Raw genomic sequence first — 27,518 nt, 5'->3', positions numbered from 1 at the left:
GTACGCTCATTGCGTCTTATTTTGACATGCAGGCAACCCGACGGAACTAGCTGTCCTATCACTTGTTTCCTCCTTGTTCATCCACTAGTGAAGCGGTCAGAGCGAACATGGTACCCGGTCGTCAGCGGCAACAGCGGCCGCGGCCCGTAACTACTACTCGCCTTCGCCTCGGCTCCGCTGCGGGCGAGCCGTAAGCGAGCATGTCCACGTTGCTCCTTCCACTACCACCAGCACGTCCACTGGCACGATGTACTTCAACCGGGGGGCCAAGAAGATCCACAGCGAGGGAGGTAAGCTAGAAAGAACGAACGAACAGTACACTCGCGAGCGGCTTGTGTAGCGTTTTATTAGCATTGCAAGAATGAATTGCGCACTGACGCGAATGGTGGCTCGATACGATGTGCGTATGTATGGAAGGTGACCACGGACGTCTAAGCGCCCGCCCGCACGCTCGCTCGCTCGCTCGCCCTTCAAAGGCGAGGGTCGTGATGTCGCTGTCGTATTTGCGTCCGCTATGCAGGTGAGCTTTCTTACTCGGCGTCGTTTTGACATGCCGAGTGATGGAAGACCTGTGTTCGTTTGGAGCCAAAGATTTGTGCACCAGCTGGAGGACGAGCCTATTAGCAAGCCGATTTAACGGTCACGTGACCGTCTGAAGAGCGCCCGACCTGGTAAGAGGAACGAACGGCGGTGCTCGCTTTACGACGGACCCGACATACGGCGTCGAGAGACTGCAATGCAATGATGAACTACATTCAATAACGTTATAATCATATTCGGCCACAAATAAATAAGGCAATGCGACAACAATCATGCTACAATAACACTATAAAACTGCAAAATAGCTTGATACCACAAAAACGCTATGGAGACATGCACAGACTGCACAGACTGCAGTGGACTGCCCTCGAAGAGAGTAGAACGTGTTTGTCTTTTAGCTTAAAAGTCACTCGCACATAGCTGCTGCTATGCTCTTGTCTGCCTGTGTGTGCGCGCGTGTGTGTGTGTGCGTGTGTGCGCGTGTGCATGCCGCTTCCACAAACAGAAAGCAGGGCAAATTATTAACAGATAAATCATTAGTCATGGAATGAAAGACTCTAAAGGACATGACTAAAGCAGAAATGGTGTGTGTCTCTCCAGTATGCGCTTTTTGCTGTCATCACGTGGAGTGCGAGCTTTTGATTCTTTGCTCTAATTCGGAGCTTGATTGAGATGTGGCATTTATTTGTTAGCTTGGAGGCTAATCAACGCGTGTTATTATTAGCGGTGCGGTTGGGGTCGTGTGAGTGTTTGGCAGTGCGGCCAACTGTCACCGTGTGTGCTGCGTAGATAATAATGGAAGGGGGAGTGAGCCCTTGGGGTATTTCGTGGTGCTGGACAACAGGGGGCGCTCTTGTGTGCGAAATGACTGACCGCCATCCTCAACGCCATCCATAATCCTCACACATGTACCAATGTGTGCTCTTTGTGTGTGTTTCTTTAGGGCTGAACGATTTTGAAAAATAATGGGAAAACAAATGTTACCTCAAGATTTAATTTGGTATGTTTTCAAGGTCTTCTTCCCATATATTTTTTAACAAGCAATAAATAATTGTCTATTACAATAATCCCTATGAGATTTTTAATACGTAAATGTTTTGGTCCCATGGGATATGCTAAAATATGAATTCATTTGAAAGAGTCGGAGGCTTTGCGCCTTAGAAGCTGCTTTTTCCTTCATTGTCATGTCGATTTGAATTGGATGAATTGTTCAGCCCTTTTACCTGTTGTCTTGTTGTGTGTTGTTCTCTCCCGCCCGCCCGCCCGCCCGCCCGTGGCCCACAGAGCAGTTAGTGTTGACTGCCATTAGGCAGAACCCTTCTGAGCCTCAGGAGCCCAGCCGGAAGGCGGGTGCCCGCCCCCCAGACAGGTTTGACAAAAGTGAGTGATGCGGGACTGGATGGCGTCCGCCAAGGTGCATGCGCGCCGGGAGTAGATGCCCCCCCCCCCTCGAACCCCTACCCCACCCGGCCCTCGAGAGCTGCAACCTGCCGCCTGAAGTGTTCTGTTAAGTGTCAAAGGTGAGCGCCAGGTGAAAGTGTAGCTGCTCGGGGTCTGGAGTGTTGAATGGCCGATTCACTGGAAAGCCCATGCATGCTGTGCAACACATGCATGTCTTGGATGGACATGTTTTGCAAACGGCGGAATGTACACGTGCATGTCATGACCTTGCATGATTACCTATCTATTTACATGCGAATAAAAGAGAGCAAAGGTGTGTGTACAAATATGGTGAAATTACATTATGCCATTTAAAAAAACAAGTGACTTGATTCATTGGGTTGTTCCAACGTTTTGGACCTTGCTCCAATATGTTTGTAATTTGAGACTGCTGTAGCCGGTGTGGGAAAATGATTGCTTTGAATTGTTTGGGTCATTGGATGAATGTTTTTTGGCCTACTTGCAGAATGAATGCACTTGACATGAATAGCAACAGGAACGTTTGTTGTTACGTGAGTCTCACGTGGAGGATTACCAGCGTGTCTTGGCTGAGCCGGCAGGTAAAGTTGCAGAGCAGACATAGCGAGGATTAGCGTACTGTATGCTTGGGCCCGTAAGAAGCTTTTTTGCTCCTTGCTGATTCGTGACAAAGCAGGAAATGGAGCCCGCAGCGAAGTGGGCGTCTGGGTCGGGCAGAACCTGCAAGTAGAGAAGAAAGGGGAGTAGGGGGCTCCCCGCCGAGGGTCACCATGGGGCTTAACGGCCAAACGGGCAGGCGGCGTTCTGTTGGTAATGCTTTTCTTGTCTCAGTTCCCTTGACCTATTTTGCGCTATGTAAAAAAAAAAAGAAAGCTGTGAGATACATAGATGACAAGGTGTGATTTGTCTGAGAGTTGCAAAAATGAATCAACAACTATTTGATTATGCAATTAATGGAGCGATATATAAAATTGTTGTGCTCAGTAGCTTAAGCGTGACTTGAGCAATTATGCTATTAGGCTAACAGTACTTCAAGTTAAAAGTCCCGGCGCTGTATATCATTGCTCATGGATCGACTTGTCTTTTCAAATTGCTTTGTTGGAACTCCCTGTTGTGTAATGGACAGTAATGGCCAGTTGTGGTGCTTGGCAGGCAGGCAGGCAGGCAGGCAGCCAGCCAGCCAGCCAGCCAGCCAGCCAGCCAGCCAGCCAGCCACGCAGGCAGGCAAGCAGGCAGGCAGCCAGGCACGCAGGCACGCAGGCAGGCAGCCACGCAGGCAGGCAACCTGCTCTGGCTTGTCATTAGCCGTGATGCCTTATTTAAAAGAGCATCTGCTTGGTAAAAAGGTCTGTGTGTTTTGATATTGACAAATATGTTTCCTCACAATAATATATAAATACATTTCCCAAAAATATATATAGTTTTTCAAACATTTGAATTGAATGCGACAAAAATATTTTCTCAAATGCCTCGTGCCACGTGATTGTGAATTTGCAATTTATGTGCCGTCCGGTGAGTCTTAGCGATTAGCAAAATGGTTCAATTGGACTTACAGACTAACAGCTATCAGGAAGCAATATCTTGTCGAGTGTCGGGTCAAAGGTTAGCGCAAGCGCGTCACCGCCCTCCTGGACTCGCCGTACACGCTCCGCTTTGTTTTATTGCACGGCTGAAGACGTCTAGCAATAGCATGCCCATCAAGAGGTGCTGAGTAACCCGAGCGTTGATCTGCTCAGTGAGGCTCCGGAGAATATATCACTATTGATCCGGAATGGTGCAGGCGTAACAAAAGTCACTTGTAGACCTGGAGGCATGTGCATTAGGGGTCAAGTGTTGACTCATCTTGATCTGCTCTGTGGAGTGATTGCCATTGTGACTTACTAGCCCGCAGGTAATAGCCCGCTCGCAGATCTCCCGATAAGACATTTGTTATCATTTGGCCGTTAAAGGACTTTGACCCGTGCAGAGATCTGACCGCTCGGTGTAGAATGGCAAAAGTGCTGCGGGATACTCAATCCACCAGACTCCGACAGGCTTTATTGCCTTTTAAATTATCGAAGCGCTAGGCCGGGCAGGCGGGCGGGCCTGTTGTTTTCACTTGCAAGGAAAAAGCGCAGACAATCACACCGACTCCCATGAGGATTAGGTTTCAGTGATTGTGGAAAAATAACCGAATTGACTTTCAATAGCAATTGTGACTGAACATGCATTTTTAAAATCAAACGCACGTCATGAAATAACCTGTCTCATAATAACAATACCAGACTTGTAAGCGTAAATTTGAGATACAAAAATGACTTTTTGCACTTGAAATATTCTTCACGAAATGAAGAAAATGTGAAATCTAATACGATTAAAAAAAATAAGAAACATGTCAAATTGTTCTAAAAAACAATTGAAATGAAAGGATTTGAAAAACAAATGTCAAAATGAAAAAAAACCATTGAAAAATCCCAAACTATCGTAAGCCCTTCGACAAAGGTTTGGAATCAGCGCATTAAAACTCCTGAATCCGTTTGTACGCTACTGTCCCTTTAAGAAAGCGGAGCCCCGAGTTTACCCCCACCTCTCCCTCCTCCCACTCGCGGAGGCTTTCCACTCCATATGGCTTCCTCCCGTCGTTGTTGGCGGCGACGACGCGCCACTCGCCATCACGCCGGAGGGAGGAGACGCCTCCGATTGTAGTAGTAGCAGGGAGCTTCCTAATGGGGCAGCCGCCGAGCCGGCCCACATCTTGACATCCGGACTTGGAGCCGTCGCTTGGGTCCGTCCGTTTGTCCGTCCAGGTCCGCAGCTGAGTCAACGGTGTGCGGTGGGGTGGGCGGAGCGGACTGTTGCATCCTCTTGTCAGGGTTCTCCATGTGCTGCTTGCTGGAGGTGGGCCCAGTGTGTTTGTTGCCTATTGTGCACCCCTCAGCACATCCATTATTAGCATGGGGGGGGGGGGAGTAAGAGCGGGATGGGAGTCCCACGGGTGCACTAAAAGGCAACACACACGCTCAGCCTACAGTAAATGTCTTTTGAATGTGTGTGTGTGTGTGTGTGTCATCTGCCATCCACCCACCCTCTTTTGTCTGTCTGTCTGTCTGTCTGTCTGTCTGTCTCCAACTCTTCACCCCCCCCACCCTTTCCCTTACCCCCCCACCCCTTACTCACCCAGCCTCGCCTCTGTCTCATCAATCCAACGGCGCAGGACCCGCTTGCTCGTCGGCCGGCTACCACAAGGCAGATGATGAGATGTCCGGCACCACGTCGCAGGCGGAGCCCGTAGACGCCACGGCGCGCGCCGTGCTGCTCAACCGGCCCCAGAGCACCAAGTTCTGCGACAACCACGTCAGGTAGGCCACCGTAGTCAACACGCCGTTTGAATGTGAGGGTGTGCACACTTGTGCAAGCACATTCTCTCACTTTTTAACTTCTTACTTCCTCCTGATAAGGTTTTTTTATTCCAATTGGCTTTTAAAGGTTCTCGCTCACATTCTCGACTTTTGCTCTCCTTTGCTTATTTGACAAAAACTGACCTTTGAACCGGTGTTTGTTGACTTTTTCTAACTCCTGTACATTTTCTAATACTATTTTCTGCTGAAAAGTATGTTCTGGTCTTCAAGAGAAAGACACTTGTGGAAGCAGATAAGGAAGGAAGGCGCTTTAATAGCTCATCCATTATGCGATTATTTGCCGTAGTCCCAAAGGTGAGAGGCCCAAAGTGGACCACAGTTGAAAATTCACTCCATCAATACGTGCACGTAAATAGCTTAATCCACTTTGTGTATTTTTCCATCTCCATTTCTTCTTGGCCTAGCGTAAGCAGCTGCACACAGCGGGTGTGTAGCTCTCCCGTCGGTGTCTTCTGTTTTTGGAAAAAACAATCCAGCCCTTCTCGCTACAGCCATAGGATTAAAAAACCGATAAAATAATAAAGAACACAGGTTTGTATAGTGGACGCTAAGTGCAGGAAAGCAGCGCTAATGCACAGGTTGCATGAGAAGAGAGAACGGTGAAATATGGAGCTGCTGAGAGGATCCAGATAAAAGCTGCAATCAATACGGCTATCGAAGGGTTTCAGGAAGACCTCCGCTGCATTTCCAGGACCGTAATGCCATTAGGCTGGCCGGCTGGCACCGATCGGGCCTCCTGCTTGCAGAAAATGCACGCCGATCGCAACCTCGGAGTCACGGCGGTACATTTTGTGCCAATCAGGTTCTGGATCGACATTGATTTTTTTTAAAGGCCTTTTAGGAGCTGCTCTTAGCGCTCAATACTGCTACGTGATCGATATAAAGTTGCCATCAATCACAACTTCGCTCCAAATTTAGTTTGCAGGATTTTTAGTGGTCATGTATTTACAGGCGTGAGGACATTTTTGTCTCCGAGGTTTCAAAGGCCCATTTTCTCTTTCCTCGTCAGTACCACCAAGTATGGCGTCCTCTCCTTTCTTCCCCGCTTCATGTACGAGCAGATCCGGAGGGCCGCCAACGCCTTCTTCCTCTTCATCACACTCATGCAGGTAAGCAAGTGGTTACGATTTGGATTGTCCCAGCGTCCCTAAACGTTTGACCGTCAGCAAATCCCCGACGTCTCCCCGACCGGCCGCTACACCACGCTGGTGCCGCTCATCTTCATCCTCACCGTGGCTGGCATCAAGGAGATCATCGAGGACTACGTGAGTACCTCGCCGCCGTCGCCTTCGCCGGCGGCGTTTAAAAAGCGTGTCAACTTTTGTCTCCGCCCAGAAACGACATAAAGCGGACAACACGGTCAACAAGAAGAAGACCACCGGTATGCGCGAAGGAATTAGCTTCTACTCTGCGTGTCTGCCCTTGTGTTTGGTCTGGGCTGGGCTGTTGTGCGTCGCTCATCAGACGCTTTGCTATGAATAGTGCATGAGAGCTCTTCTCTATAGGCTGACTGACAGCTGCCTGTCTTCCTGTCTGGCAGTGTTGCGTAACGGAGCATGGCAGACCATCATCTGGAAGCAGGTAAGGGGGAAAAGAAATCCAGCTTCATGCTAATAAAATAGGTTTTGACTTGCGCTGTTGGAAGATTTTAAGAGACGGATGGTGTAACAATACTCGCAACCATATATTTTTTGATCCAAAGCGTCCTGATTTGGACAATATGATTTGGAAAGGCGGATTAAGCAACGTGCCGGCTGTCACTTGATGTCATCGCTGATGGCCGCTCACTAATTTCTTCTTGTTTTGCCGCCCCTCCCTCCCTACCTCCCTCCCCACCTGGCTTTTGCCATGCCGACCGTCAGGTTGCGGTCGGAGACATCGTGAAGGTGACCAATGGCCAGCATCTTCCGGCCGACATGGTTATTGTGTCATCCAGGTCAGAGCGTGCCTGCCAGCGAATGCACCTTTGCTGTCCAAGTGTGTCATCTTGTTTTCACGACTTCATTTGTTGCTCCACAGTGAACCTCAGGCCATGTGCTACACGGAGACCTCCAACCTGGATGGGGAAACCAACCTGAAGATCCGCCAGGTACGTCCTCGCATTGCGCTTGACGCGTGGTTTGATTTCTTTGAAAACGGGGTGGTGTGGACGCGCTGGCTGGCAGGGTCTCCCGCTCACGGCAGGCATGCAGACACTCGAGGACCTGTTGTCGTTATCTGGCGTTTTGGAGTGCGAAGGTCCCAACAGACATTTGTACGACTTCACCGGAACCCTGCGGCTGGAAAATCAAAAGTACGACACACGCGCTGACGCGCGCGCGCACGCGCACACTGCGTAACGTCTCTTTTTCTTTGTTATCCTCAGAGCTGCTCCTCTGGGCCCAGACCAGGTCCTACTACGCGGCGCCCAGATCCGGAACACCCAGTGGGTGGTGGGAATCGTCGTCTACACCGGCCACGACTCCAAACTCATGCAGGTAAGAAAAGATGGCGTGGTTTTTGCGCGGGCGGGGATGGCCACTCAAACGTTTCACCCTCCCCTCCCCCCGGCGAGAAGAACTCCACCAAGGCGCCCCTGAAGCGCTCCAACGTGGAGCGGGTGACCAACATGCAGATCCTGGTGCTGTTTGGCATCCTGCTGGTCATGGCCTTGGTCAGCTCGGTGGGCGCCGCCATTTGGAACAGGCAGTACACCGAGGAAGCTTGCTGGTATCTGTCCCGGCAAGGTGAGGCCCACATTTTGACCCACGTTCTTTCATCCATCAAAATGTCATGTTGTTGTGGATTCCAGGTGACATCTCCACCAACTTTGCGTACAACCTGCTGACCTTCATCATCCTGTACAACAACCTGATCCCCATCAGCCTGCTGGTCACTCTGGAGGTGGTCAAGTTCACGCAGGCCCTCTTCATCAACTGGGTACGCATATCCAAAGCTTATCTGTTTAGCGATTCGGCGAACCCAACTTTTTTTTTAAGGATGTGGAGATGTACTACGCCGAGACGGACACGCCGGCCATGGCTCGAACGTCCAACCTGAACGAGGAGCTGGGCCAGGTTCTCTCGTGCTTGGTATTAAAGGTTTTGTTTCTCATTCACCCGGTTTATGACGTTTTATTTTTTCCCCAGGTGAAGTATTTGTTTTCGGACAAAACAGGAACGCTCACCTGCAACGTCATGCACTTTAAAAAGTGCACCATAGCGGGAATCACTTACGGGTAAGCCATTTTATTTCTCGCTTGACTTTTTCGACCTCCCGATCCTTCTTACTAATTTGCAACTCTCTCTTCATGAATACAACTGACTCGTTTCATTTAACTCCGGCATGCTCGACGAGAACAAACTAATCAACTCATCCTCTTGATTTCCCCTTCCGCAACCTCATTCATTACCGCAGCCACTTCCCCGATCTCGACTGCGATCGTTCCATGGAGGACTTCAGGTGAGTCGAGCCGCCGTTGGCGCCACCGCCGCCCTTCCGGTCCGTCTGTCGGAAATTCCTCCCGTCAGGCGTGCTTGATTGATTGATTGATTTTTTTTTACCCCGAAGCCTCCCGATTGATGTTTGCTTTTGTTCTCGACAGCAATCTGCCATCCAACAGTAACAACTCCACCGAGTTTGATGACCCGGCTCTCATCCAGAACATTGAGAAAGGCCACGTAAGTGTCAAGCTGATATTTTTCCAAATGAAATTGAATACAACCTGGGAAATCGAGCGCAACGTCATCAATATTTTGCAGCCGACGTCCCCTCAGATCTGCGAGTTCTTGACCATGATGGCCGTGTGCCACACGGTGGTGCCCGAGCGCGACGACAACCAGATCATCTACCAGGCCTCCTCGCCAGATGAGGGCGCTCTAGTCAAGGGGGCCAAGGGTCTGGGCTTCGTCTTCACGGGCCGGACGCCCGATTCGGTCATCATCGAAGCCGTAAGTCTCCAACTCGCAACCGATCCCGTCGGGAACTGCAGAGGACTTGACGTGGTGTTGTTTTGTTCCAGAGAGGCAAGGAGATGAGCTACCAGTTGCTGAACGTGTTGGAGTTTTCCAGGTATTGCTTGTGTTCCGGAATTCCCAAGAAAGGTTGTTGTGAAAATTCAACTTGTTGTTTTCAGTAACCGCAAGCGCATGTCCGCGGTGGTGCGGACCCCGAACGGGCGGCTGAGGCTCTATTGCAAAGGAGCGGTATGTTCATGCTCCAGTTCTGCTGACAACTGCTGCTATCGTGATACCGCTCAAAGTTCACTCATGTATTTCAAGGATAATGTCATCTTTGAACGTTTGACCGAGGACTCTCAGTACAAAGACTTGACCATCGCTCACTTGGAGCAGTTTGCCACGGAAGGTAAGCGATGCCAGCAGAGGTAGGAGATATTATTATTTTTTTCTCTCTGCTGCCTTACTCAAGCTCTCTCCATCCACGCAGGCCTGAGAACTTTGTGTTTCGCCTACGTGGACCTGCGGGAGGACGCCTACCAGGAGTGGCTGAAAAAATACAACGACGCCAGCACTGTACTCAAAGACCGGGCGCAAAAACTGGAGGAGTGCTATGAACTACTGGAAAAGGTCAAAAATCACCTCCATGTGATATTCCCGACTACCAGCAGGTGGCGCGGTCGCTGTACTTGTAACATCCAGTCGGCTTAGTTGCATGCTCTGCCTTTGAGCGCCAGAGGTGGAGGGAGGATTTGGAGGTGCGAAAAGGAGGCTGGGTGGTAAAATGAGGAAGGAGCGCTCAGACTTGAAGACCACAAGGCTAATTAGCCCGCATGCCGGCCTGCCAAGAGCCCCCCATAAAAGTGCAGTCAACAACACGGCAGTGTTACCGTGCGGGGAAATGTTTGTGTGCGCGTCTGAGTGTGTCGAATAAGCATACATGTGCGTTTAATTGCTGAGCAAATTGAAGTCAAGGGGCGGGGAGGAGAGGGGAGCGGAGCGGAGCGGAGCGCTGGCTGAAAGATTTTTGCCATTCAAGTCACGGGGCGTCCAAAAGAGCCGCAACGGCCCTCGCTCGCCGTCATAATTGGAAGTGAATGATGTTCTTGGCGTGATGAGAGCCATCACGCACGCACGCACAAGCTGTCCCGCTCAATTTGCACTTGGACATTCATACTGGACGGATAGAAGGAGTTGCAGCGGGGGGGGGGGGGCACAGTTAGCAATTACAACCCTTTCCATACTAAAAAGCACAAGGAAACCCATCGCCATATCCATCGAGATAAGCAAAGCCGACTTTCATTTGAAGGCTGGTATGGCTTACATGGATGTATCTCCAATACCTAAATAAATCAAGCATGAAGCAAATGATATAAAAAGAATCTCTCCTAATGTTATTTGTCACCCGACCGACCCAACAGAATCTGCTGCTGCTGGGCGCCACCGCCATCGAGGACCGCCTCCAAGCCGGCGTCCCCGAAACCATCGCCACGCTGATGCGGGCCGACATCAAGATCTGGGTCCTGACCGGGGACAAGCAGGAGACGGCCATCAACATCGGCTACTCGTGCCGCCTGGTGACGCACGGCATGTCCCTCATCATCGTCAATGAGGACTCCCTGGATGTGAGTTGCGCCCTTCCTCTTCTTCGTGTACGGTTGCCGTGGGAACCAGGGCGTGGTCCCACTTGGGTGGGCGGCGGGAGCTCTTTGTGTGCTCACAGGTAATTAAAGTCTCCGGTGTCCCCTGCGGCGTTTCTGGAGACAGCTTTGTCTGTCTTTGTGGCGCTTTTGGACACACACGATCCTCGCCGGCTTTGGCCGAATGATACTGGAATGTTGATACGAACTGAATATTGATAGTGGCAATATCAGCGCCTTCTCTAGTTGATATGGTCCCGTCCCGTCCTGTCCTGTCCTGTCCTGTCCTGTCCTGTCCTGTCCTGTCCTGTCCTGTCCTGTCCTGTCATGTCATGTCATGTCATGTGTCTGTCTCACACACACACACACACACACACACACACACACACACACACACACACACACACACACACACACACACACGCGCACACACTTTGAGGCCACATGGAGATTCTGAAAGCCAAATAGGCCTGGTTTATTGTCCAAATGTGCTCAAGTGTACATTTTCTGTTTACATTCACAACTTTCTCACTTCATCACGGTTGTTAGACAAATGACGAATTGCCGGCCGCTCTGCCAACGTCTTGCCTGACAACCTAATATTTAGCTAATAAAAAAAAAAAATCCCAAAAATGGTGACTCGATGCCTTTGGAACCTTCTGGTTGAAAAACATTGCCGGCCTTTTATGTTTTCTGCTGCATACTGGACACCTAATGTAGCATGTGAAGTGCTTCCTCCATGAATGAAAGTTTTGTTGTCTTTATTTGACTCACTTGGCGAAGGAAGAAGAAAAAAAAAAACATGTCTGACTCTTTGACATATTTAGCCAATGGAATTAGTCGCATGAGTGGATTATCCTTAATAGACTTTGGATAACCGTATTTGCAAACTGGAGTCAACACTGACTTCCAAAAAAGATGCCTCGGGTTATTCTTGCATGACAAAGTTGTCTATGCGAGTGTGTTTAAGTGTTGGCGACACTTACTGTCACTTAAAATAACCTTTCACAGCTTTCAAAGTGTGACTTGAACCAGAACTTGCTTATCATCAGTCACACCTCATGCGTCCTCAAAGCTTCGATGAGGATTTAAGTTTGTATCAATATTAACGTTGGGAATTACGATATCATTTTATTGATATCGGTACTGGTATCAGCGACCCGCTTCCTGAGCAACTTTCCCACAATCCCGCACAACTGGCCATTAATCATCTTTACACACACTTAACACTGTATATATACATTGTGTATTATATATACAAATATGGCCGCCTGTATTTCCTGGGCATTCGTCATCGGTGCCATCCGCAATAACAGTATCAAAACACACGAATCGTCTTTGGACCCCCCCCGAGAGACTGAAAGTTGAAATCTCACGGGATTTGCTGAAATCTCACGTGATGTTGTTAGTGCGACTCTTGGGGCATTTTCTTTCCACAGAAAGTTGGTTGGCTTCCAAATTGTACCAAACCCGCCTCCGTGTCTGGGCTTCCAAATATAATCCAGATAAAATTTAGTGCTGTGTGTGTGTGTGTGTGTGTGTGTGTGTGTGTGTGTGTGTGTGTGTGTGTGTGTGTGTGTGTGTGTGTGTGTGTGTGTGTGTGTGTGTGTGTGTGTGTGTGTGTGTGTCTGTGTGTGTGTCTGTGTGTGTCTGTGTGTGTGTGTGTGTGTGTGTGTGTGTGTGTGTGTGTGTGTGTGTTTTTCCAGCCTCTTCGAGCTCAGATGCATGCGATAAGTAAATATTTGGTTTGGAGGATTAAAAAAAAAAAAAAAGTTGCAATCAAATGAGCATGGCAGCGTTTTCCCTCAGCCTTGAAAAATAAGCGGCCATTTAGCGTGAGAAAGCTACTTAGAAGCATTTTGTCTCGTCTTTGATCTGTGCAAGAAAGCGCGGCTCAGGCATTTTTGCCGGTTTGTTTGTTTTGGTGCCACCTTGAGTCTTGGATCAATTTTCTTATCTGAATAATACAGAATTTTTATTGTAAGGGCAATGAAGTTCCTAAGATTGCAAATTCATCCCCCGCATGCCATTCAAATGGCTTTTACACAGGATGCACATCAAAACGGCCAGAAGACGTGAGAATTTTCAGCTACTTTTGCCATTTCAGCTTTTAACGAGAGTGCAAAACAAGCACTAATGGGCTCTTTATTGGAGTTATGGGGCTATTAAAGCGCCTCCTGTAGGGCATGCTGCTTGCTGAAAATGCCTTCCAGAGGAAGCGCCACAAAAAGCAACACTTGACCTACAAATGCGCTTATTATACAGAAACTTTTTCAGACAGCGCCAAAATACACGCAAGCCCACACAAGACAATTACGCGAACAATGCGGCCTTTCTTTCTTGGTCTTCCCAAACATGCGTCCCTCCTCCTCCTAAATATTCCCGCTCGTGTTTTTTCAGCCCGGCCGGGGCTGTATGTTTTTCTTTGTATGCCGGAATTCCTGTTTGCATTCACCTTTACTTGCCCCCCCCCCCTCATGAAAGCACAACACAAACATAATGAAGGGATTAACAGGAGATTACGGGTTGTCACACGTCTCCTGACAGAATTTTTTTCTTGTTCAGGCCACCCGCTCCACGCTAACCGAGCACTGCTCATCCCTGGGCGACTCCCTGCGAAAGGAGAACGAGCTAGCGCTGATCATCGACGGCCAGACCCTCAAGTACGCTTTGTCCTTCGAGCTGCGCCAGGCCTTCCTGGACCTGGCCCTATCGTGCAAGGCCGTCATCTGCTGCCGGTGGGTCGTGTCTGCCGCGTTGCTTTCGTTCCAGTGTTTACTTCCCGTTGCGTTTTTTTTTTTCCACTCACAAGCAGTTGTAATGCTTAACAAAAGAGTTTCCACTCCTTGTCTTTTATGTGTGTGTGTGTGTGTGGTGGGGGGGGAGTAATTGACTCATTGCATTTCCAGGCTGTATCCGGACTTTTACTCTCCGAGGCCCTGCAAACAAACCGCCGGCTCGCTATTGTCTGTCCTTCATCTCTCCTTTCAGAATTGGCTGCTTTCCACCCACGTCATTGTGCTAACGTAATTAGCGACTGCTAGCATCGATCTCGACCTTGATATCAACATTAAACATCGGTGAAATCACGGTGGGATCTTTAGTTTTAGCGAGTCGGCCTGTGACCTCACTGCTCTCAGAGTAGCCCTCAAGGGAAGAATCCCCAAATGGAGCCTTGCTATTGTCTGCGGATGGACAGAACTGATATGAGATCGGTGATGCGGACAGGTCAAGAGGCTGGAGGACTACCTGAAACACACACACACACACGATTGCTGTTGTTTTTAAACGCGTGTGTCTGTGTGTGTGGCAGAGTGTCGCCCCTGCAAAAGTCTGAAATCGTGGACATGGTGAAGAAGCACGTGAAGGCCATCACGCTGGCCATCGGCGACGGCGCTAATGACGTGGGCATGATCCAGACGGCGCACGTGGGCGTGGGCATCAGCGGCAACGAGGGCATGCAGGCCACTAACTCCTCCGACTACTCCATCGCGCAGGTGAGATTGGAAAAATCCCCCAAAGCAGATACATTGAAAGGCAAAAGGAATTTCAAGCCTTAATTGCAGAGTTTATCTTGTCAGTGTGACACGCACGCACAGACACACGCGCAGTGTCATTTGACACTGTTGTTTGTCTGGCAGCCCCCCAAGGGCTGGTGGCGCTATCTGCCCGCCCATCTCGGCGACACGAGTCTGCACTTTCCCCTTCATATTGCTCATAGTACGTACGGTTCACTAAGCGCATATATAGATATTTATTATTTATTTATTTTGGGGTGTGCGACTAGCCTCACCTCTTCAATACGGCACTAATATTAGTCAGTCTTGACAGAGGATGAAGAATGTATGACTAAATATGAAGGCAAATCTGTATGATGGTGTGTGTGTGTGTGATTGGCAGTTCTCCTACCTGGAGAAGCTGTTGCTGGTGCACGGCGCGTGGAGCTACAACCGTGTGACCAAGTGCATCCTCTACTGCTTTTACAAGAACGTGGTGCTTTACATCATCGAGGTACGCAGACAGACAGACAGACAGACGTTTTGCAGCTGTTACCCGACACGTCGGACAGTGATGGACGAGGTGCCCTTGTGGCGTCTGCTTTGTGTCCAATGTTTAGATAGGCGCCGCTGAGGCTCCGACAATCAGCATTGTGTGTGTGTGTGTGTGTGTGTGTTTGTGTGCACGCTCACAGAAAGTGGCCCTTTTCTATGCTACAGAGAAATGCGCCAATACTTGATTTTTGTTTTGTAAAAAACACGTGTCATTCTCGCTAATGTAATTGTATTTTCCTCCCCATATTTGTTCCTGTTTTCCTATTTTGGTCAACTATTTTTTCTGCCTACGCTAATATGCGTGTGAAGTCAGCTGCCCTTGCCTGTCTCTCCTGACAGCTGTCTGACATTAAAGATGCCAGCAGGTGCTGTTCCACTTTACACCAAGCGAGGTTGGGGGGCAACAACAAACATGGCGCCATTCAAAACTGACAACAGCGGGACAAAAGCTGCAAGTAAATAACGTCAAGCAAGGTTCTCCTGACTGTTTTTTGTTTGTTTGTTTTTTTCTTCCTCAGCTGTGGTTCGCCTTCGTCAACGGCTTCTCGGGCCAGATCCTCTTCGAGCGCTGGTGCATCGGTCTCTACAATGTGGTGAGGAAGCTCGGGCGTGGACCGCTGGGCTCGTGGGCTCTCCGTCCTCGCCAACCCCAGCGCTTTTGTTTGCCAGATATTCACGGCCCTGCCGCCGTTCACTCTGGGCATCTTCGACCGGCCGTGCAGCCAGCAGAACATGCTGCGCTTCCCTCAACTCTACCGGATCACCCAGAATGCCGAGGGCTTCAACACCAAGGTGCGCTCATTTCTGGCCGTCTCGCTATTTGTTTGGCGGCGAGTCAACGAGTGTCAGAAAGAGGCGGGCGGGCTTGGGTCTTTTCCATGGCGTCCCTCGGGAGATTGGGATAAGGGAGTCTTTCTTTCGCCGTCTGGAGTTTGTGCTCAATATGGTGTGTGTGTGTCTCTTCAGGTGTTCTGGGGTCACTGTATCAACGCACTGATTCACTCGATTATTCTCTTTTGGTTTCCTCTCAAGATGTTGGAGCACGGTGAGGATAACACTTTTTCTGAAATGACGACCTTTCTTTTTTACAAATGATTGTTCACTTTGTTGTCTGCACAGACTCGCCCTTCAAAAGCGGTCAAGGCAATGACTACCTTTTTGTTGGCAACATGGTCTACACGGTGAGTTGTCTGTCCTTTTTTTCGCATGATATTTGCGAAGGGGGGGCGGAGGAGGGTCTCTTCCCGTCTCCGTCTGACGCACACCATCGAAATGTTCCTCCCTAGCATCCCGGGAGAACTTTTGAGGTATTTTGGATGCGTGTACCAAGGCAGCCATCTAAAGAGCTTTTGTGGATTGTTGTGTCTGCAGTACGTCGTGGTCACAGTGTGTCTCAAAGCCGGAATGGAGACCACCGCTTGGACCCGGGTAAGAGCCTCCACACACGCATACGCACAAACCACCTGACCCACCGACCCACCGACCGACTGACACTGTGGTAATGGAATATAACGCCACCTCCTGCATGGCAAGACATGTGGAACAGATCAGATGTTTGACACATTTGACGCGCTGTTAACAGCCGTGCGCCCACACGCTAGCACGGCTAACGCCGTCGACACGGAAGCTTGGCAGGCACGCCGGCCGACAGCTGAGCGTGGAAACGGCAACACGACACACAGAGGGACATTTTAGGAGGCTTTTACGACGCCACCGGTTGTCTAAATTGAGACGTGGACTGTTTGCGCTATTTGACCTGGTCATCTTTTTGTGCGTAGTTCTCCCACCTGGCCGTGTGGGGGAGCATGCTCCTGTGGCTGGTCTTCTTTGGAGTCTACTCGTCCATCTGGCCCACCTTCCCCATGGCCCCCGACATGCTTGGCCAGGTAAAGCAATGAATGAATAATAAACGCTACCGATAAGTGCAGCACAAAAAGGGTTGAAGTTCCTCGTCAAGAATCTCTTCCTGGGTGTTCCGTGTCGGGTGGGGAAGGGCGTAGTGGGGGGGGGGCAGTCTGGCGTCCTGCACCTGCCGTCACCCGAGCCCCCCGCTACCTTTTATACTGCGGAGGTGTTGACTTAGAGGCCGGGCTGCTGTGGCTCCTGCTGCTGAAGAGAGACAGCGGGGTGATTTGAGAAAGTCGTTGGGGGGATTATAAAGTGGGAGGGGGGGGGCGGAAGGGACTGTCGGGGCTGGGCGCCCATTAATTCAATTTGTGTCAGGGATCCGGAATGCGCTCAAATATCCCAGCAGCTGCTCGGCTGACTGCGGAAGGGGCGGACAAGACCCCCGCGACCGCGGCGACGACCAATCTTTGACCTTTTTTTTTTTTTATGTCATTTACATCAATAGCATGGCTAAAAGAAGAAATGTTGACTTGTGTGGCTCACGACTGCGTCTTTCCAAGTCAGAACTTTATTTGTGTCCCAACTGTGACTAATAACTCAAAAGCCTTGTTGGCCGACTTTTTGCTATGATTTCTGCTTGCCAGAGATATTTCCTCATAGTTTTCCGCATCTTCCGCATCCCGTCCTTCCCCAGAGAGGAACCAAATTACTTTATAGTTGCTCGGAGGCCACAGCTGCTTCCAGCGCTCGTACTTTGACCGACTCGGGAATTGCTCCAAACGAGCCCTAATCACAAACGGATATGCTAGACAGAGACGCGGCCAATTTTTTATTGTTTTTTTTTAAGCAGAGCACGGCGTCCAAAGTCGGATGACCGTTTGTTTGATTGATTAGTCATGAAAAAGGATACACAAGGGCCACTGGAAAGTTGGGAAGAAAATGAACCTCTGCCACCAGTTGCATAGATCAGCATAAAATTGGGCGGACACATCTGTCATAACGTGCCTGAAATTGAACAGAAAGTCGGCCATTATGCTCGGGAGCAGCCATTTTGAGCACGTTCCCGGCTCAAAATATGCTTTGCTTGTTGTGCTGGCAGGCTGGCAGCGTGATGCAGTGCTGGTACTTCTGGTTAGGTCTGCTCCTGGTGCCCGCCGTCTGTTTGCTCAAGGACTTCGTCTGGGCGGCGTAAGTACACACGCACACACTGATATTTGATTGGAGCCAATCCCCACGCTCGTCGACAGGACGCGTCGGTCGGTGAGGAAGTCGCTGCTGGAGGAAGTGCAGGAGCTGGAGGCTCGCGCCGTGGACCCGGGCGCCGCCGTGCTCAGGGACGCCAGCGGACGCAGGTACAACATCACTGCCGTATTTGACCACGTCGGGCCATCGATTTTCCATATTTTCTATGTCAGCGACAAATGATTTTAGATATTTACTTTTGATGTTAGGATAGCCGTAAAGTTCAGTTCATGATAACTATAATCGTCATTATCAGAACCAAAGGCCAGGCCGAGGTCCCCGAGAGGCGAAACGGAGGTAGTAGTCGCTCCCGCGTGGCAACTGTCCCGCTGTGTGACCTCTGACCTTTACCGACCTTTCCCCCCGCCTTTGTTTTTGCATGCTGATCATTTCTGTTTTTCCTCTCATTTTTCAAAAAAAAAAAAAATTGTAACGCTTTGTAGGTGGACCAATTTGACCTGCTGCACGGACTTGGTGTGTTGTATTGAGATACACTTGTTGTGTGTGTGTGTGTGTGTGTGCGTGTGTGTGTGTGTGTGTGTGTGTGTGTGTGTGTAGAAGTGGTAGAAAGTAAGCAGTAGTTTCTTGCATTTGGCCTCCAAAGTGTGTCATTAACACGTCAACCGGGCCGATTGCCGCTGCACTTAGACGTCAATTAGCAGCCTTCCCTTCAAATGCTTCTTTATACGCACACAAGCCGCTTTTCTATAAGAGCGCAGGCAATGCATGCACATACGCACGAACCCCGGCCTCCACGAGGCTTGCTTTCATCAAGTCCAGACGGGGTGAGGAAGCTTGCCACTCATCATCTGGAATGAGGCGAGTTACAGTATAGCGTCCGGTGGGGGGGGGGGGGGGGAGCACATCTGTGTTTGGAGGATGGGAAAAGCAGCGCAAAGGTAAAAGGAGTTGAAATGGTGCGCAACCTTGATGCTTTCTATTGAACGGATGGCGTTTGTTTTGGCGGCGGACTGGCTCGTCCGGTTCTCTCGGGAAAACTCCCTTTTGCAAAAAGACAGCTTTGCGACTTTAGCAAATGTTGCGGCGATGCGAGGACGAGGCGCTTCGTTATTTTTGTTTGGCGGGAGAGGAGAGCAGCCGTGACGGCGTGTGGTCTTCACACAGAGGCTCCAGTCTTCTTCTCTTGGGAGGGGGCGGGGGGGATTGCCCAAGGTCCAGTCCACTGTGGACGTCCTGTTTGGCCTTGTCAGAGGCAACTTCCGATGTTAGCTAGTTCTGCACGTTTATCGCCGATAAGAGCGAAAAGCTGACTCCTCTTTATTTGCCGTCAAAAAACAAGTTTAACTTCTTTAACTGAACTTTGGTGCAACTTAAGCGGTCGGTATATATTTGAACAACAACAACAACAACAAAAACACGCACGCACGTCAACTGTCATTTTTTTTCAGTTGAGGTCCTCAAGGACGCTCTTGTTGAACGGCCGCGTTGTGCGCCAAGCTCTTCGACCCGCAACAGTAAACAGAATCAATGTTGACCCAGTAGAGTCAATAGTTAGCGCTTAAGTGTGTGCACCCCTCCCTTTTTTTTTTATAAAAACCTTACCATGAAACGTCTGCCGTCTCTCTGCCCGCAGTCTAAACGAACGTGCCCATCTGCTGACAAGAGTCTTTAGGAAGACGCCTTCCAGCATCGGACGCTCCAACTCGCTGCAGCAGCCTGTCACGCGTGAGTACGCCTTGTGCTGTTGACCAACCATCAGCAAAATGACTCCGCTAACGTCTGCTCCACCGGCACGCCATACCGCATGACCCCCCCACCCCCATCACCACCACCACCAATTATCCATCCACAGATGGCTACGCCTTCTCCCAGGAGGAGCACGGCGTGGTGTCCCAATCGCAGGTGGTGCGCTCGTACGACACCACCCGCCAACGGCCCAGCATCTAACCCCTGAACCCCCCCCCCCCCCCGAGGACTCTGAGCGTATGGATTATTCCGGACTACGCTTTCAAGCACCACAAGTCAGAGACTGCGAAACCTGATTGGTGCGTTCCGCTGTACTCGCCTGTGCATGTGTGTGTGTGTGTGTGTGCGCGTGCGTGTCAACCAACCCACTCAACCAGCCGCCCACCCACCCACCCACCCACCCCTCGCAATTCAGTCATCACATGCCGACATCAGAAGGGAACTGTGGGTTGGGGGGGGTCACGTCCAAATAAACATGCACGGATGAATTCCATTCCGAGCGCTGCCAAACGCCACAGGGGATGCGACTGAGGCGGAACGTTCGGACTCCCGCCCACCCCCAGATCCCCTCCCCTCCCCTCTCCTCTCCTGCCCTCTCCACCCCTCCCAACCAACTAGTGGAACATCCATCTTCCTGATCGCCTCACTTCCTATCTTGCCCACCTTTTTTTTTTTTTTTATTTAATGTTTTTTTTTTTTTTTCTGTCTGTTTTTTGTACTCAAAAGTCCTACAGAAGGAATGTTGGACTTGACCTAGTTTTGGCGAGCCGTTGGACTCTTATTTGATGTCCTACTAATGCACTGAATTGTCCCTTTACTCTTTGTCCTCACTAGTAGGAAGATTCGACGCACTAATATAATTATTGACGATTAAAACAATTGAAGAAGGACCGAGGCGCACTCGCGTGTTGTGGTGCTCAGACAATTCAGCGCACGAGTAGGATCGGGCCGAAAGAGCGCATCCGAATCAACAAAAAGGGATTCTTTTTGGTCTGGTGTCTTTTGTTTGTCGTTTTTTGTTTGTTTTTGTGAATGTGGCGTCTTGTTGTGTGGACGGCGCTCTGCTTCAGGAATGCCACGATGACGGCTTGTAGAGAGGGGACGCATTGTCCCGTCTGTCCGTCCGAGTCCTAATCATTAAATCCAATCAATCCCGAAACGCGTCTGCCTCCTCCTGTCTGCTGCTTCTTTTTGGTCACGCCATCGGGCGGCTCTCACAATCGCCGTTTTGTGCGAGTCCCGGCGTCGTTCTCGTGTGATCACTTCATTGATTTTCATGTGCGCCAAATGGAAAATGACGGGCAAATCTATTTTTTTATTATTTTGACTACACAACCTGATCTCCTGTGAAAAGTGAAATGAGCCGTTTCAGGGTCTTGCTATTAGAAAACTTAAAAAAAGCAAACTTATTTTGTTGTTATTTTATTTTGATTCTTTTTTAAATTAAAATGTATAGTAAATTATTTTGAACCATTGGCTGTTGCACTTATTTTTTTATGTTTACAGTTGTTTTTTTTCCTCCCCACAATTGATTTCCTGTACGGTTCTCATCCGTTCCTTTTCCCGAGCTTTACAGCATCCAATTTACAAAGACCTTTTAAGAATGAACGCCCCCCCTTCCCAATCTCTCGTGTCCAAGTGGAGATGCCTTTCCCGCCCACCTTCCTGGACTTGCAGCTGCCGCAGTATGGAGAATCCATCCACTCCCGGAGCTACTTAACTGTAAGTACGCGCCTTGCCAAAATCCCCCCCCCCCCCCCGTTCTTCTCCGTCCCGCCGAGAGCGTCTGATGATGTGACGGCAATTTGTTCCAGCATCCGCTGCGGGTGGTGGAGCCGTCTGCCAATGTGTCATTAGTCTCTTGCAAGGGCCGAAAAAAAATTGTGAACAAGCTATTAGCGCTCCATCTGAACAAGGGCTTGGGTGCGCCAACTCTGTCTGGATTTTGCTCCTTGGTGTGATGTGGCTTTTATTTTTGGGTCTATTTTGATTGTGAAAGTGAGCAAGTAAGATGCACAAGCTTCCTTGCAAATGACAGTTTTTGTTTTTATTTCGTTCCATGTTGATATGAAAATTGGCACCTGCGCACCACCAACAGCACAAGCTGAGTGCACATTCCTGCATTTCGAAGGCAACGGGCGACTGCTTGCTTTCTCGCCACACGCACTCAACTGTGCTAGTGTTAAATCCAGTAACACACCTCGAGGGGGGGGGGGGGGGTTGCGTGCGGGGGGTATCGTCTTCAAAGCGTACCTTTGGGTGACGTCGGCGCTTTCTCACGCCGGGGCGGCGTCGGGAAAAACATTCTGGAGCGTCACGGTCCGTGCGCCTCGCTCACTTCATTAGCGCTTAAAGAGTCCGCGGGGAGACCGTCTGCGCTTGTCATCACGCACGCGCACGCCTTGCTAACGCGCGGCGGCATAAATCACCCCAGTCATCGCTGCTACAAACACACAAATCTTTCATACTTGCAAGTATTCCGGAGCCCACATTTGTAAGCTGAGCTCGGCTCACTGGCGACACCGAACACCGGGAGTCCTACGAACGCACCGGAAGCCGCTCAGGTGGAGCTTGACGGGTCGTCACACCGTCACTGGGGGGTATTTCTGCTCACTGGAGACTCCGGCTTGAGGGGGAGGGCAAGGGGACTGGAGGGGTCTGTACCCGCCTTGGTTGGGGTCCATAAAAGCGGGGGACACCGGATGGGCGTAGCCAATGTACTGCGGATGCAGGAACTGTCCCTGGTGGGGCATGATCTGCGTGGCCTGCTGGCAGTTGAGAACCGAGAAGTTGGTGGGCATGTTGACGAAGACGCTGGCGTCGGGCGGCAGGCAGCAGGAGGCCTGCGCTCGGACCGCCAGGGCCCCCGGACGGGCGTTGGCGGCGGACGGGGCGGAGGAACTGGACGACGTGGCGGTGCTGGACTGGCGCGACGACGAGCCCCTGGAGGTGCCGGAGCTGGACATCATGGGGATGGTCTCCAGGAGACGGCCACCGGCGGCGGTGCCGCCGCCCGCTGCTGACGCCAGCTCCTGCTTGGGGCGCAGGCAGCGGCAGCAGCACATGGCCACCACCGAGCCCACCAGGACGAAGGCCACGAACACCGAACCCACGATGAGGAATGGGACGTAGATGGGAACTGCGGAGAGACACCACAACGTCAAGTAAGAACCCCGAACGAACGCTACTTCCTGCCTGTCTTGACAACTGAGTGCTGATTGGCCGAGACAAGGACACAAAAAGCTTGCCCCCTTCGGAGCGAAAGGTGCGGCGGGATTTGCTTCCCAGGGAGCCCGAGACTCTCATTAGCACTTGTCTACTTTGTTTTGATCTGGTCTAATCCGCAGCCCCCCCCGCTGCGTCGTCCCCTCTAACTTCACTGTGTGTCGCTTGACATGGATCATTTTCACGTCATTTGGTCAATAATGAATTTCCTTTGACAACTCATCTGAGTATTTGAATTCTTGACAGTTGATATTCTTCCAAATGTATTAGAATGAGTCTTGCGCTAAGCTAAAAACCTTTCACACTACAGCTGTGACCACTCCCACAACGGTGCAGCCTGTCCCAAAGGTTTTAAGCAACAAAATCTGGTGCTCACCCCTCCTACCAGGCAAAAAAATCCAGCACAAACCTTTTCGGTTCCTTTAAAAGGGTCTTTCCCAACTTCTTTTCGCTGTCCCTTTCGACTGGGACACACCCTATCGGCCGTAAACACCCTGAAGAAAAAACAACCTAAAAGTGTTTTCTAGCAGCCTTTCCCAAACTTTTGAAGCTACGCACCCAGTTCAACATCCTGACAGTTGGTGCAGCGCCATCTTCCCGGAACACAAACGTAATAAAAATACCAAAGTGGTCTGTGTACTTTCAAAGCAGTTGCTATAACAAAAAATAATAGAAAAAAAAACCCCGAAGTGGCCAGCGAGTGTAAGCAAGGTATTTATGTGTGTTAGGAGTGGAGGGGGACATTCTTGAGCCAGTTATTCCTGGCCGGACTTTGCAGCGCTTGGCTTGCGCTTCAAGAAAAGAAGGCATTCAGCGTCCAATGATTTAATGAAAATCAAAGAAGCGAGCCCGTCTCGTCTGGCCGACTTTTAGATCCCAAAGAGCAACTGGAGAGCGAGCCGGTGACCTCTGCCAGCTTCGCGAGGCCTTTGTAAATAAGCCGAGTGTCCATTAGTTTGCTTTCGAGATTGAATTATCTATCGTTCCTGTCATGGTTAACGTTCGTAGCGAGAGTAGTAGTCGTCCTTCGGTTTATCTAACAGCAATCCACAGAAAAAGAACAATAGGACGTGTGCAATGAAAGCAGGGCCGTGCAGAGGGGGCGGAGCAGCGGGGCGGCCCCACCCTCCATTCGTATTGAATTTGGGATCATTGTGTGAAAATTACTGAACCTATCACAATTTTAGGAGAAACATTTCCATGCCGTATCATTTCTAGTGTGTACTCCCAATGGCAACTAAAACACGAACGTCCATGTTACATCGCAAGCGATTTGATTGCCCCCCTCGGCTCGGCAGTTCTTTTCCATTCTGAAGGAGTGTCACGGGGCGTAACGTGGAGAACCGGGCGACTAGCTCCAATTTCCCTTTGTCTGCAGCCCCCCCCCCCCCCCCCCTCTCAATGCCCATCAAAAGCAGAGAGGTCTTAGTGCAGATTACAGCATGTGAGGCTTCCGACTTAAAAAGTAGGAGGGCATGCGTGATGGAGAAGAGGAGGAGGAGGAGGAGGAAAAGGAGGGCAGGTGACACCAAAGGCAGAAGTGAGGTGTCAACTTCTAACATATTTCACCCGACACCTCGCTCCTAATAAACAGCTTCTCACAGGAACTCTTTCTATAAGTCTGTTATGGCTACACATATAGGGGTAATGTCCCTCGGGCCCGGCCGGGAGCACATGGGCTCGGAGGGAAGGGTCACTGGGCTCTTTTCTTGTACTTATATGGGCATCAAGTATCCTGCTTTCTCCCACTCTCAATTGTATTCTTCATCAGGGTTTTGTCGTATTTATGTTTTGACGGTTTCACGTTGGCATATCCTGAAAATGGCTTCAGGTACTTGAGGTTGTTGTTTGGACTCCAAACCATTTCGGCCTCTCAACAGCAATTCTTTGTGATGTTTGGTATTTATTCATGAAAATAAACAGACGATTTCTCTGATCTTATCTGTGTTCATCCTCAATCCAAACCGCTTCTATTACAAAAGACGCATTAGCATGCGAGTCTCGCCTGGCCTGATGCCCTATGCATCTGCGCACATCAAGGTAGTCCTGCTAATCTGTAAATCTGAACGGTTCAGGGCTCGACTAACCACCTACAGATGCCTGGACCGTGAGGGAGATTTTCCAGCACTTTCTAAGGTTAAAATTCACGTCGCAGCTGATAAACGTCGTGGGGTAAAAGGCGTACAGCGGAGCTATACAAATGGCTTTGCAAATGTCACAGCGCCTGTCCCACACCTGTCGCAGCTCCACTTTTAGGAACACGGGCCGCTGGGACCCGTGCCCTCCGGGTATTCTCCCGTTACCTGAACGCCACATGTTTCCTCATGACGGAGCACATTAATAACGTCCTGCCTGTTAGTCATCAAAGCCGCTGTGTGTATTCCTTGCCTTGAGTGATTAATAGCCTGTAAAGCGTAGGAAAATGGATAAAATGCAACTGAGCCTTGGGGGGGGGGAGGTCAAAAATGTAAGGTTGGCCGGGAGCCAGCGGATGAAATGTATACAGCAGTTCCTGCAGTCATCACACATGATAAAAAACTGGACATGAATGTTACCCACAAATTTCAATCTAGATATTAAGAGTTGTGTTATTCAAGCTGTAGTTATAATCTAATTCTAAAACTTCCATAATGCTGAAGGTCACAGTGGCTGAGCAGAGAGGGAATCCCTGGACAGCAGATGATGGTCTTAAAAGTTGGGAGGATACCAAAATCAAAGGTGATTTGAGAAGGTGCGTATGTTTTAACGGGCCAGAGCTTTCAGCGCCTGAGCCGACTGTCCACGATCCACTTGGAGTCCTGACTTGATTCCACCAGCGCCCGACACACACTATTCTATTTTTAAAAGTGCACTTTAGGACCATTTGGGAGCCCCACGTAGCAACCAAATGGTGTCTGTTGTGCAGCTGTTGCTGCCAACCTGCTGACTTAGTGGACGCACCAGCACCACGGGGCGCTTGCTTCATGGGACCGTTCCAAATCCAATCTTAAAACCTCGTGAGAATAATCTCATTTCGGGAGAGATTTCAAGACAACGATGGATTGCATTTGGAAATGTACTTTCCATTCTCATTTTCAGCAACATTTTCATCGGAGAACTCCACCGATTGATTTTCTTTCCCTGTGCTGGATGACCAAGACCCGAGTGAGTGAGTGAGTGAGTGAGCGAGTGAGTGACTGAGTGAGCGAGCGAGCGAGCAAGCGAGTGCTCGTACCTGCATCGGAGTCCTTGGTCTCTCTGCCCTCGGCCCCGGGTTCCAGGGCCCGCCTGTCGTTGTCGCAACTGCCCTGGTCCAGCCGCGCGTCCGTGCTGGAGCAGCAGTAACGCAGCTCGCACTTTCCGCAGCAAATAATGGCGTCCACGCCATCTATCTTCTCTGGGCACTGGAAGCCTTCCTTCCACCCTGCCTGGGCGTCGTGCCAACCGTGGCAGTACTCACCGCTGGCCTGCACGTCGATGGTGACCAGCAGAAGGGTCACGGCCACGGCGGCCGGGAGTCCTCCGGCCCACATCGAGGGGGCGATAGAAAGAGAGGCCCGCTGCTAGGATTCACCGCAACTATGAGGGCAGCCGTGGGAATTAAGAAAAGTCATGCACAACTCATGCGCTGGCATTGGTTTGAGAATTCCCGTGCGTAATTGCGTTTCCAAAAAGGACTCCACGCGATTATCCCCCAACGTTCAACTTGAGTCTCCAGATGCGACTTTTCTGCATTAAATCCAGTCCGCGGAGTGGTTAGAGGGGTCTCCAATGTATTCTGCGAGTGTCCGTGTGGTCCCGTGAGCGGCTCTTGCAAACGTGAGTGGCGCGTCTCGCATTTTGCAACAGAGAACAGAGCACAAGTGAAGTCCAGGTCCTGCTGGGTCAGGCCAAGCTTGTACGCCCGAGACATCCTACTTTGCGTCACAAATGGGGCGTGGGGAGAGTCTGGAATGACAGCTGGCCAGGTAAAATAGCACCAAGCGAATGATACTGTATAAACGGTTTAACCCAATAAAAAACAATCAAAGTGACTCGTTGTTTTGTTCATATATTATATTGTAAATTAAATTCAGGCAATGGGTAGATGGAATATAAATATAATGACACTGTCTGCATTCGTTACTCGTGTAACTTTATTTTAGATGTGATGGCTAAGGGAGGTACAGTATCAATTGCATTGTAACACTGCCGTCTAGCGGAAATTTGTAATCATTTCACTTCGAATCGAAATCGTGTTATTATTATTATTATTATTATTTTTTTTTTAAAGGCAGGATATTTACACGACCAGTTTTATACCAGACAGTGTACCAGTATTTTCTCAAGCCCAAACCAGATGTTTTTCAAGTAAAACGGTAAAAGGTTGTACGTTATGCTTTCCTGTCGCCAAGTACTACATTTCCCATCATGCCCTCGGCGCAAAGATGCGAAAAAGAAAAATAGCTTTGCACGTAAGTGTACTTGTTTACTTAAACAATGTTTAGATTCTGAATTATTCCGTTCATGGTAATAAAAAAATAAAATAAAATT

General features: G+C 50.0%; 2 protein-coding genes across 11 annotated transcripts; one reads left to right on the top strand and one right to left on the bottom strand.

Annotated features, from left to right (window-relative positions):
* The first annotated feature begins 88 nt into the window (after positions 1 to 88).
* atp8a2 (ATPase phospholipid transporting 8A2) lies at positions 89 to 21,183 on the top strand. Of its 10 annotated transcripts, none has more exons than XM_037280079.1 (36): positions 89 to 290; positions 1,825 to 1,920; positions 5,153 to 5,297; positions 6,367 to 6,466; positions 6,524 to 6,622; positions 6,693 to 6,738; positions 6,898 to 6,938; positions 7,220 to 7,293; positions 7,377 to 7,446; positions 7,523 to 7,650; positions 7,723 to 7,834; positions 7,915 to 8,083; positions 8,149 to 8,276; positions 8,336 to 8,413; positions 8,486 to 8,574; positions 8,754 to 8,798; positions 8,941 to 9,016; positions 9,098 to 9,286; positions 9,358 to 9,407; positions 9,472 to 9,541; positions 9,617 to 9,701; positions 9,783 to 9,922; positions 10,714 to 10,917; positions 13,498 to 13,670; positions 14,246 to 14,429; positions 14,833 to 14,943; positions 15,503 to 15,577; positions 15,654 to 15,776; positions 15,951 to 16,029; positions 16,104 to 16,165; positions 16,356 to 16,412; positions 16,763 to 16,870; positions 17,932 to 18,020; positions 18,080 to 18,184; positions 19,669 to 19,760; positions 19,888 to 21,183. In XM_037280079.1, the coding sequence occupies exons 1-36, from the start codon at positions 248 to 250 to the stop codon at positions 19,980 to 19,982; spliced, it is 3,630 nt and encodes a 1,209-aa protein (XP_037135974.1). In that variant the 5' UTR covers positions 89 to 247; the 3' UTR covers positions 19,983 to 21,183. The 10 variants fall into 10 exon arrangements, with proteins under 10 accessions (XP_037135974.1, XP_037135973.1, XP_037135978.1 ...); XM_037280078.1 differs by having other exon boundaries at positions 5,120 to 5,297; XM_037280083.1 differs by lacking the exon at positions 1,825 to 1,920.
* A 623-nt stretch (positions 21,184 to 21,806) lies between these two features.
* LOC119139103 (protein shisa-2) lies at positions 21,807 to 27,456 on the bottom strand. Its single transcript, XM_037279494.1, has 2 exons — positions 26,221 to 27,456; positions 21,807 to 22,920 (listed from the first exon to the last, which is right to left on the bottom strand). The coding sequence occupies exons 1-2, from the start codon at positions 26,516 to 26,518 to the stop codon at positions 22,364 to 22,366; spliced, it is 855 nt and encodes a 284-aa protein (XP_037135389.1). The 5' UTR covers positions 26,519 to 27,456; the 3' UTR covers positions 21,807 to 22,363.
* Between the last annotated feature and the right edge of the window lie 62 nt (positions 27,457 to 27,518).

The sequence above is a fragment of the Syngnathus acus genome, chromosome 20 (assembly GCF_901709675.1).
Source record: "Syngnathus acus chromosome 20, fSynAcu1.2, whole genome shotgun sequence".
Lineage (NCBI taxonomy): Eukaryota > Metazoa > Chordata > Actinopteri > Syngnathiformes > Syngnathidae > Syngnathus > Syngnathus acus.
This window is presented reverse-complemented; position numbering and strand designations above follow the sequence as displayed.

What these genes read in the sequence shown, in the direction of transcription:
- atp8a2 (XM_037280078.1), top strand. Translation starts at nt 248, where the DNA reads ATGTACTTCAACCGGGGGGCCAAGAAGATCCACAGCGAGGGAG. An exon ending in AGGCCCTCTTCATCAACTGG is followed by an intron (nt 8,277 to 8,335) that starts GTACGCATATCC and finishes TTTTTTTTTAAG; the next exon opens with GATGTGGAGATGTACTACGC. An exon ending in GCATCGGTCTCTACAATGTG is followed by an intron (nt 15,578 to 15,653) that starts GTGAGGAAGCTC and finishes TTTGTTTGCCAG; the next exon opens with ATATTCACGGCCCTGCCGCC.
- LOC119139103 (XM_037279494.1), bottom strand. Translation starts at nt 26,518, where the DNA reads ATGTGGGCCGGAGGACTCCCGGCCGCCGTGGCCGTGACCCTTCTGCTG. An exon ending in GACCAAGGACTCCGATGCAG is followed by an intron (nt 22,921 to 26,220) that starts GTACGAGCACTC and finishes GTCTCTCCGCAG; the next exon opens with TTCCCATCTACGTCCCATTC.